At 34.1% G+C, this 11,761-nt stretch overlaps 1 protein-coding gene and 1 pseudogene across 1 annotated transcript; one reads left to right on the top strand and one right to left on the bottom strand.

Moving 5' to 3' along the window:
- Positions 1-2,058: 2,058 nt before the first annotated feature.
- Positions 2,059-2,813, top strand: LOC120178829 (basic salivary proline-rich protein 4-like). Its single transcript, XM_039184610.1, has one exon. It carries the CDS (start codon positions 2,123-2,125, stop codon positions 2,570-2,572), a length of 450 nt encoding a protein of 149 aa, XP_039040541.1. The 5' UTR covers positions 2,059-2,122; the 3' UTR covers positions 2,573-2,813.
- Positions 2,814-3,056: 243 nt separating this feature from the next.
- Positions 3,057-8,597, bottom strand: LOC120178827 (annotated as a pseudogene).
- Between the last annotated feature and the right edge of the window lie 3,164 nt (positions 8,598-11,761).

The following is an 11,761-nucleotide window of genomic DNA, read 5'->3' as shown; positions in this document are numbered from 1 at the left end:
CCTTTGGATTGAAAATTTCTCGAATTTTCCCACCCTTGAATTCTAGTCTTCATTAGTATGAAATACTTCACCAAACTTATATTGCCACTAGCCACTTTTTTGGGTTAATAGATGATGGAGAGATATATAGAAGAATCATAAGGAGCAATTTGATGATTTAATTACCAATTTGCTAATTTTGAAATTTCAACGGGGAAACAAAAATTTACTAAAATATTAGTGACCATTTGTGTAGTTTATCATTTCTAATTTTATATATTACACATCAATAGTTCATTAAAAATCTAACGACAATTAATCCTTAGTGACTACATCTTCATTAAATAAAAACAAAAATTGTCACATCTTAATTAAATAAAATCGAAAGTGGTCAAATATTATGTATTTTGAAATCAGTGAGAAAAGTGAACAAAACATAAACGAAAGTAATCATTCATGTACTTAACTCTTAATTTAAACTATAATAAATATAAACATAACTAAAAAAACAAAAATTCATCAATGATAAAACTCAAATTTGCCTTCAAAATTCTCGAAGTTTTCATTGAATCTCAAATATTTGAGTGAGTATAATTTTAAAGTTGAAGCATATTCTCTCGTGATATATTGTCGAAATACATAATTTAAAATGAGTTTTTTTTATATGTAAAAAATTATTTATTTATTCATATTCATCTAATTATTTTAAATTAATATAAAATTGAATAATATTAATCAACATAAGTGGATGATATGAATCCCTAACAAAACTAAAGTGATGCCTAAAATAATAGGGGAGGGTTTGATTGAGCTTCAAGGTTTGGTATGCGTTTGGAAATTTAGGATTCTTTCAAGCAAATGCGGCCACTAAATTAAACTTTATTTTTTTTAATTATAGGTAAAATATAATGATACTATATAGAACTTAATATAAACATAAATTAATAAATTTAATAAAAAATTTATCAAAAGTGTATATGAAATATTTTTAAATATTAAACTCTAAAATAACAATCCACAAATAAATTAAAATAATAAATAATGTAGTCAATAATGGAGTTTGGAATCAATAATGGAGTCAACAACCGCACCACACGCCAAAACAAGGTGCTTAAAATTGCACTAAAAAAATCAAAATCACTAACGTACGACGTAAATCGATCTGAATTAATCTGGCGAAACTCTCAAATCATAAGGAAAAGAAATCAAATTCACTGATCCACCTACCCTCTAAAAAAACACAGTCCCCAATTTCACTTCTCTTTGCCTCTAACAAGATTAGGTTTAGCCTCCTAGGGTTGGTATTTGTGTGACCAAATTTATTGGGCCAATTAAAAATACTATTAACCCTTAAACATAATAAATAAATAAAATAAATTTAATATGTCAATGAAATGATGCATAGTGTTTTTTATATAATTATTTATATTTAATGTATTGATTTGAAATACATAGGGACGTGAGAGGTTGATTCATGCTTCCAAAGCATTATTTTTGGGGGTATTGGATCCTAAAAACAGATCATAATTTTCACACATCATCAACTAATCTCCTCTGTTCTATTATCATGCCATCAAAAGCTGGACTCAACTTTATTGAGCTCTTCAAAAAGTGCAGTTTGCTTTTGAATATTTGACACAAATTCCAATCAGTGCATGAAAAATCCTACCTTAAAATGTGTCAAATTTCATGGAATTTAGAATATTCAGAGAAACAGAATGATCAATCCACTTTCATCGAATTTAGAAACATTTACAAAGAAAACCGAAACAAATGGAATCCTGAAGCTCATGTGAAAAACAGAGGCCCCCCTGTTTCAGTTTCTTGTGGATTTGGAACCAAAAAATTCCATCTCTCCTACAAGCAAAGCAATCCTCAGCAACCCTTTCTTGGAAACAACTCATTGCTCATAATGAATTCTTCAATGCAAAGTTTCGAAGTGGTATGGGGTCCAGAAATGTGACATTTCCGCCCCCTCCCCTTGCTTTTGAGCAGTAAAAGGTGGTATCTGTTTCATCAACTTGAACACAAAGGACACTAGGCAGCTAGAGCTTACTTTTCAATCCTTTAATTTCCTTCATTGGCTCTTTATATCCAACTTTGAGAATTCTCTTTCCATCCCTCTATTTTTGGTTTCTATAACATGGCCAATACAGTACTTATCAAAGCTCTCCCTACCTTCTTCTTCTTCTTCAGCTTCTTTATTCAAACCAAGCAAGATAGCCCATGTCCTTATCCATGTTACCCACCACCAACAGGTCCCGGAGGAGGAGGAAGCAGCGGCGGAGGTGGCATAGTCACTCAAACACCTCCGGCTAGTTATTCACCGCCTTCGCAATCAGGAGCGGTATACCCTCCACCTACAGGGAACTTACCATATTACACACAACCACCACCTTATGGTGGCAGTTCTTTCTACGGTCAGCCACCTCCTGACCCTATCTTGCCTTATTTCCCATTCTACTATAGAAGACCTCCACACCGAACAGATGATCAGACATCGGGAACAGCGGTTAGACCAGGGAAATCAAGGTTCATCATCACTGCTACCTCCAATTTTCTTGTATTTATCATTCTAGTTATTATTTTCTAGTTTAGGGAATTACTAGCTTCTCTAAAAGTAAAAAAGAACAGTTTTTGTGTAAGTATTTAATATCAAACCAGGGTTATGGGAGTAACTAGAAAAGGAATCAGGATGGTTTGGAAACAACGAGGAGTCCAGGTAGTACACGCACTTCTTCCCCCCCCCCCCCCCAACTCTTTTGTTTAGTAAAGATGAGATGATTTTAAGTACGTTTTATAGTTAATTAAATGCCTCGCCTATTTCGGTTTGATTTCACAGTGGATGATAACGCAAGTTTAAATGATGATGGAAAATTTCCAAGTATTCTTTAATAAAAGTCGTTCACCTTAACCTGGTTTTACTCCTTTTTGCCACTAAATTTCTCTTCATATGCTCAATCTACAGACGAAAAGGACGTTTGATAAACCGTCTCACAGCTTAAAAACATAATTTTAACCATCTACGATTGATTTTGTATTTCTTAATAACGCTAAAAGAGCAATTGGTGCGTAAAGGAAGCATTTCCCCTTTGTATTAAAAACTCTGAACAACCGGGGCAAAATGGAGCAATTCAGATATTTTCAGGCTTTCTGTTTATCTGCCTTCATCTTGCTTTCTGCCAAAGGTCATGGCTTCAAATGCTATTCATTGCCATTTGAAAGGGTAAAAAAGGAAAAGAAATGAGTTTCTAACCTGATAATAGTGAACCACTTGCCTCAAATCTCATCTCTCTAGCGAGGAATATGTTGGCAGAGGTGGTAGGTAAGGGCTACAACAACAGAGACACCATAATTTAAGTTGTTTCGAGTATTTTTTTGAAACACTACTCTCGACAATCTATTACCGGCCCTGCCATTCTGCTATTTCCCTCGCAGGGAATCTGGTTTTCGATGTAAACCAGGCACCATCACATTCCTGGTACGGTATAAAGTCGATGTGCATTGAAGGCAAGACATGAATTAGATAATTCGAATATACTTGTGTCGGCTACCCAGCCTAAATGGGAAAGAAAAATGGGTGAAGATGAGACACCATGGCTGATCATTTCAGGAAGCTACAATTGCCAAACAACCCATACCAGAACCACTGGCATTGGCAATTCCAGCACTTATGTTATTCTTCCTCATAACCTCTCGGCTATTTCTCTGGGCTCCCACTTTTGGCATGCCACCATTCTTATGATCTTTTACAACCTTACCATTCTCTGATATTCTATATTTTGGCAAATTATTGCTCTCTTTCCCTCTCTCTTTCTTCGAAAGGATACTGTTTTGTGTGACAGATGCTGGGGAGCCATGACTACCAGTTGGTGGAGTCGAGGATATGATGCCAGATTGAGATGATGACTCAATTGTATAAAAATTTGACTCAACTCCAAATCCACCACCAGCAAGGACCTCTTTATTTGCTTCGCAGGAGAGAGACGATGACCTTGCAGTTGATCCCACCCCTGCATTAGCTGATTTTGGTCCTACTTTAGCTGGTTTCTTAGTAGATGCTGCAGCCTGAGAACGAAATAGAAGAAAGCCAGTGTTAAAATCTATTGACAAATGGAACAAAAATATGAAATAAGTGATTTAGATTATCATAGGACTAATCACATGAAAAAGTAGCAAAATATAAACAGGTTCATGATAAGGCATACAAGTTCAACTTCCTATCAGAGCTAAGGCAAACTATGCATCTTCCATGGAGCTGGCCTAAAATTACGTATAATAAATTTTATGTCATCAACCATTATAAGAATTCCCTTCCTTGACTGCATCCTTTGGATGGTGCAACTCATTTCAGGTTCTCTCATATCTTATAAGAATTTTCTTCAGATCAAGGAATTCTAATAAAGCCAACATGAAAAAATGCAGTAGAATTGAAGAAAAAAGTTAACAAAGATCTAAAACCCTATAACAACTGTGCAAAGAACAAAATATAAATATTATCTTTTATTACTATTGCTTCATATAATTAAATAAATTGTTCCAAATGGAATGTCAAAATATTATATGCTTTTTAAGAAAATTAAAGAAACAATGAAGAGTCGGTGAATCACCAAAGCTTTTAGCTAGAACATAATTACATATGGGCCACCGTAAGAACCTCCAAGTTAGAAATGCAAAAATTAAGGCATGCTTCCTTGAACTAATCACATAGAAGACATGAGCTGCATTATAAAATCAAAGCAATAGTTTAGCTTCAAATGTACCTTGTTTCCATTAGACCCTGGTGCTGTGTCAACATGATAGAAAGAAGGCATGGGTTTTGCTTTGAAATTAAGGCTTTTCCGCAATTGCTTAATTTCAGCCTCTGTCTTCTCCTGCAATGAGACCAAAGCATTCAATTTATTTATGAAGTTAGCAACCACGAGAGAATAACCATCAATTTTGTCATACAGAGGAAAAGTAAAGCATCCAATCCAGAAATGTCATCATGGCCCTTCATTTCAAATGCTAAGAAGGAAGAACATAGAGGAATACCATTTCATCTTCATTAGAATAGTAAATAGCAAATATTTTATGCTTTCCTTACCTGTGTTTTTGCTTGAATCTGATTCATCTCAGCCTCTTTGGCATGGATTTTCTCTTCCAATTTCATTACGAACTGAACATTTTAATAAAGACATTAAAGCTCATCCTTAAACTAAAATAATTTAAAAAAAAGTTTGAGAATGAAAGCATGCTCGCTTGCCTCTTTTCTCCTTTCAGCTCGTTCATCACTTTTGAAATGAAATGACCCAGCAGTTGACTTTACATCTGCCTGAGTTGAATTGACAGTCTGCTTAAGCCTAAATAAAAGAATACGTTAAGGTTAAAATTCAATTTTTTATGACATAAAGCAGTGCTCACGTTGTTGCTACATACCTATTTGGTGTCTGGTGAGCAACAGGTTCAATCTTTTTCAATGAAGGTCGGGCTTCAATTACATTCTTTGTCACTGCTCTTTTTATACTGTCAGAAGAATGAAATAATCATTTGAACTGTCCCTACAAAAGAAACTTACATATTCTTCAAATGCAAGAAATAGGAAGTACCTTTTATGCTCGGTGCTTAAGTTAGCATTGTCTCTCTCAAAGTCCTGGACAAGAAAGACCAAGGAAAAGGGGATTCAAATAGCAATATGAAATCTTAATAAAAGTGGTTAACAGAAAACAAATATTAGGTAATACAGATGTTGTTGTCATTTAACTTTTAAGTCAAAGTCAAATCTTTCACCTCTTTTTTTGGAGATCTGTGCATTGGAAGTCTAGTTGGAGTGGCAGTTCGTGATGGTAGTTTTTCTGCTTTTGTTTTCCTTGTGATCTTTTTTTCTTTTCTTTCTAGAACCCTAGCAGCCACTTTTGAAGGATCAGAAGAAATGTTTTTCCGGGAATGATCACCACTCATTTGAGACTTCAACATTGGTTTAGTAGCTCGTACAATAGTAGTCTTCAACTAGAATTAAAAAAGTTCAAAAAGCATAAGCTACAAGTACGTAAACTCAAGACAAAAAATTGCAGGTAATCACATAAGAAAACAATGTGAAATAAGTTTCTGGCTACTGCAATGAATGCTACTTTTCAGAAACCAACAAGAACTAATATAAATATAAACTCATACCTTTGGTGAATGACTTTGTTTAATTTCTAACTTAGCAGTATCGATTTGTTGAATTCCTAACTTAGCAGCATCAACTTCTCCAGTGGTTCCAGCAATGGGAGACGGATCCCTGGACTTAAGTGATTCATCAATGCTAATTGCTTCGTCATCATGGTTTTCCTCCACATTTTTCTCTAGTTTATCACTTCTACTAAGTGGCTTATCACATTCAATTTCACTTTGAGGACTCTCCTCAGGTTTAACATCCCCAGGAACCAAAACATGAGTTTCATTAGTGGATAAATCTTCAGGATATTCTCTTCCACATTCAATCAATACACCCTCCCCAAGATATTCTGAATCTTCAGGACTATTGTCAGAATGAGCACAAAGGCTACCTTCATTCACACGAACAGACTGGTTCCCTTCATTTTCATAATCAAATAGCCTTCCTTGATTCCCACAACAAAAATCTTCCCCATAATCTGCATGATCCAAACCATTCTCATCAGAATGATTGTAATAGCTATCTTTGCTTAAACTATCAGATTCTTCTCCATAAGATTTGTTCCCCGCAGAATGGTTCTCAACTGTTTGATATTCTCCATAACCCTCATTTGCAGCAACACCATTCTCACAGGTTTGAGCTTCACCTCCATTTTTGGCCCTCAGATGTACCTTGGAGAAGACGTGCCTTCCTCCTAAAGTGAGCTTCAAAATAAGCTTTCTTCTCAATAACTGAACCAGGTTTTGAGAATTTCTCAACTTCTTCAAGATATCTATTGTGTGAGAAAGAGGATCTTCTTTCCCAAGCTAAGGGTTCATTTTCAAATCTGCCAAATGATACAGAACCAGAATGCAGAGATTCTGTCTGCCCAGTTCAAAAAAGAGGTGGAGTTAGAATAAAACAAATAGGTGGACTGGACAAATTATCTAATACAGTATAAAGAAAATTGTATTTTATCATTCATTTCATGGATCAGAAACTCATAAAAGAGGTTCCCAAGATAACATTCACCTGCACTTATTTATAGGATATTGGAAGGTACTTGAGATACTGTAAGCAACTAAAGCTAATAACAATCTTCTACAGATTTTCAAAGTTTCAAGAATAATATAGTATGCATCTCTAATGGCACAATCCTGGTGCCATAGACAATTTGAAATTGGAAAAGGGATAAGTAACTTATCTACTAAATATAATTTTCCCAGTTAGTATCAAAACAAGTAGATAAAATGCATACCATATCCTAAGTATAACTGCAGTTCTTGTCTGAAATTGGCATTCATGTTCTCCATATCCTACCTTCAGATCCTCAATATTACTATCCAAATCCAATGCATTCATCATCAACCGTTTATGTGTGGTATGCAAATTAATTACTAGAATCCACAAGTTTGAATGATGATCATGAATTATTAACCCAGACAAATCAAACCTTATGCTAGTCTATATTTACCAGTGTACATGATAAGTTTCTAGTCCTATACTAAAGTAAGTAGTAAGTAGTAAGCCGTACCCTGCACCGCACCTTCATAGCCTCTTTTGCCAAACCAAATGAAAGAAGCTTGAAATTTATTAATGGAAAGAGATAAAGGATCTTCAATAAGATAGGAAGGAATTCAATACACTTCAAAAAAAGAAACATACAAGTGTACGCAGAAGTCATAGCTGATTTTACATTGTATCTTTTTAACATTTTATTCTATATATCACCAAATATTGACATAGGAAACAGTGATCATAATCAAACTTCATAAAATCAAGCAATGGAACCTCAATAGCAAGTGAAAGAACTTTTGAAGCTTAAACTTAAATCATCCAAAGAGGAAACAGGCACAGACTTCCTTGTTCCCAAAAAAATCAAGGCGATGCATATCATCAGATATTAAAATCAATATACGAATAAGAAGCAAATTCACTTTGCAAGTGAAGTAAACCGACCGCTATTCTCTTTTTAATCTTAAACTTCATCGTCGAGATTATCATTTCCTCCGTTAAAATAATATAAGAATCATCATTTCTAAACATAAAACGTTCTCAAAATATTCAGTAAGAAGTACAACAACAGAATTCAAAAAAAAATAATTCCATTTGATAAACAAATAATCCAAATTCCAAATATCTAACTGAAAGGACAGAAAGAGAGAGAAAGACTTACCAAAAAACTAATGTTGAAAGGTTCTTGAATCTCTCCCGCCATTGGCAAGCCAAAAATCAAGCTCGAAAAAAAGAAAGCAGTTACCTCCAAAATCAACAGTGCGTAACCGACATCCTCAGCGTATTAAACAGATCAAGTCAATCGAATTCAAAACAACACATTCCTTAAGAACTTCAACAGTAATGAACGAATCTTAACTAAACGCGTTTCGCGAGTATCACCACCCAAAACTAAAGCTTCTGGATTTTTTAACTATCCTTTTCAGATCTTTCTTTACAACCAAAAAAAAATTTGTGGATTTGCTTGAGCACAGCTTAGGTGTACTACAGAGTCTGTGAACGTAATGAATAGCGTAAAAAGGTTAGATCGATCTGAACAAATCTAATTCAATTATTCATTAAAATGGAAAAAGAAATCTTTTATATCATGTGGGGGTTGGCTGCCTTTTTTGTCTTGTTCTTATCATATCACACCGTACTCAGATCGGACGGCTGTGATTCCGGATCACAGTAAGCAGAAGATTCAGATGAAGCTCACGTTTGGGATAGAAACGGCACTGTTTATTCGCTATGGTTAATGCTAGGGGGTGTTCGCGGTCGATTTGGATCGATTTTTAGCTATAAATTCATCCGATTCGAAAGTATAAATTTTTGTGGTTTGGATCGGTTTGGATGTTTCTAAAAAAATAATCTGATCCGATCCGATCCAATTAAGTGCGGTTTGATTCGGTTTGGATTTGTGCGATTTTTGGATTCTAATTTTTCAAAATTCTGTGCTATTATTCTGGTAAGTGTTCGAGCTTCAAACGAAAGAAAAGATTGTTATTATTCCATTTTTTCTCTTATCACATGTATTGCAGACTAAGTAAACTACTGCTAGCAAAGTGCACTCGAAAATATATCAATTTTTCTTGAAAAAAACAGTGTCTGATTGGTCTAGCAGAGAGCTTACCCACTCTTCAGTTCTGATATTGAAACATATGCAATAGACATGTCATATCAGAAACAGCCCCTACATAGATATAAAATGCTGAAGTAAAATACTTTTAACACGGAAATAAATATGAACAGATACACCTAGAGGATTCAGAAACAAGAACAATTTTAAAAATCAAATGATACAAACCTGCCATAGCACTTAGATAACACAAAAAAGCAATGTATCAATAATTGAAGGATATATATATTACTGAAACAGATGTATTAGATAAAACATTAAAGGAATGTTTCATGTAATATAGCATGATCCTTTAGCATGATCCTGCCATTGGAAATAATATAGCATGTTTTATCAATGATCAACAAAAAATAGTAGAACGAGATTTCTATGTTGACAAAGAAATTGCAGGTCATAATGAGAATAATGCTTCCCAGAATTTAAACAATGACAACAACAACACCAATGCCAATGCAAGCCAGAATGATAACAATGAGGGTGTTCAGGGAAACACAAACAACCAGGAAACCATAAATCATGATAAAAACTAATACGGCTCATACCTACAATAATGAAAATGCAGGTCAGAATGAAAACAACAATGCTGCTCAAAGCAACACTCCCAACAATGGGAATTCGAATGAGAATGACAAAAATAAATGCTTCAAAGACCTACAAGGACAACAATGCAAGTGACGATATTAGGACTTCGGCAGATACCAAGACTGGGGGAAATGATGGTGAGCATGTAGCTGCATAATGAAAATGATGTTCTGTTGTTCACTATATGACTATAATTGCCATCAAAGTTTTGTTTTGTGCTTGCAGTGATAATATAACTGGAATTGTTTGTTTTGTACTTATAGTTCTACTTCTAATTATTAACACTCCAAGTTCCATAAGCCACATATGTATATGTTTAAACTGTGTTCTCCATCTAGCAAAAATGAAAATCATAGGCTTTGATTCAACAGAATATCTTTCTGAAAGCCTTTTGTTTAAGAAGGAAAGTTTCTTTTCCTGCAAATGTGTCTAGATCAAAAAGAACATAACCAGAAATAATAATGAGAAGATTTTATCCTCTCTTAATTTACAAAATTTTTATTAATTCGTCAAATTAAATGATCTCGGTGACACAATAGCAAAGAAAAGAACTGTACTTGGCTCACCTTTCGCTGAAACAACGATCAATCAGAAGAGCATTTTCTTTAGTTTTCCTGGCAAACAGACAAGAAAATTACTCAGCCCAAACTGCAATCGAAAAATAAAGCGGTTAGCAATTGACTGCATTAAGCAAAACATGAGGAAAACAAGGTGCAATGCTGAAAAAACCATAGAATGAGAAGAGGTTAAGGCTAAAACCTATTGTCGCAAATCAGAACGCCCCCCGCTTGGCTATCTGTTCAAAGGGTCAAAGGACAGAGGAAAGGAAATAGGATGAAAACTTGAGAAGAGGCGGATAAGCGAAGAAAATTGGGAAAATGGGTTAGGGTTCAGTTTTTACACAAGAACTTGAAACGATGTCGCATGGAGATAGCTAACTATCGGTTCGGTTCGATTTGGATCGGTTCCCGGATATTCAAACCGAAACCGAACCGAACCGCTCGGGTTTTTTTTTAAAAAAAAACCAAACACACTAAATCAGTTTCGGTTTTTTTCGGTTATCGGTTTTTTGGATCGGTTTTCGGTTATTTTTTTGGATCGGATTGGATTTGAACACCCCTAGTTAATGCCGGTTAGTAGTCACTATTCGATAGAGTTAAATTATTATTAAATTAATTTAATTATCGAATCATATTTTATTATTTAAATTTATTTTGAGTCGAGTTATATTATTTTAGTGTATGTTCATATTTTATTATAATTATTAACTATTTATAAAATTATGGTAGGAACTAATTCTAGTTTAATGAAATTTTCAAACTATATAAGATATATATTGCTTCATATAATTTTACATTACAATGTTACTTAATAAATCAAATACTATTTAAAATTTATAAAATAATTAGATTTTTTAAGGAATATATTTTGAAAACAAAGTATTCGCGATTGTATAAAGGAGCTAAGGAAATAGAAAAAGAATTTATAAAAATATTATAACAAAAAAATAAAGCAAAAAACATACAAATGGCCTCTTGACTATAAGACATTATTTTATTGAGTCCTCTATTTATTAAAAGTTATAAAATGGTCCATGTCCGCTCTTTGTGAGTACTAAATACTGGTGCGGATATATGTGCAAGTATACACAAACGAACAAGTAATACAATAATAAGTGAGTATCGTCTCCACAGGGAATCGAGGAAATCAAATAGGTTTGTCAATGCACTTTACTTTGTCACTTAAGTAAAGTTGGTGGTGGTATATACAAATGAGAATGTTGTGGCAAAATGGAATGACTGATGTGGAAAGGGAATGGTGGTAGTGTGGTCGTAATTGAATATGTCGTGGAAAATTCAATTGTGATAAGTGCAAACAAATGGAAATGTCAAAGAAAAATAAATTGTAAATACTAGATTTAATGTGTAGGACTTTAGCTTTCTCACACG

Source organism: Hibiscus syriacus, unplaced genomic scaffold, assembly GCF_006381635.1.
Source record: "Hibiscus syriacus cultivar Baekdansim isolate YM2019G1 unplaced genomic scaffold, ASM638163v2 tig00112383_pilon, whole genome shotgun sequence".
In the NCBI taxonomy this organism is placed as follows: domain Eukaryota; kingdom Viridiplantae; phylum Streptophyta; class Magnoliopsida; order Malvales; family Malvaceae; genus Hibiscus; species Hibiscus syriacus.
This window is presented reverse-complemented; position numbering and strand designations above follow the sequence as displayed.

Bases quoted from the DNA above. Each gene is read 5' to 3' on its own strand.
- LOC120178829 (XM_039184610.1), top strand. From the start codon at position 2,123: ATGGCCAATACAGTACTTATCAAAGCTCTCCCTACCTTCTTCTTCTTC.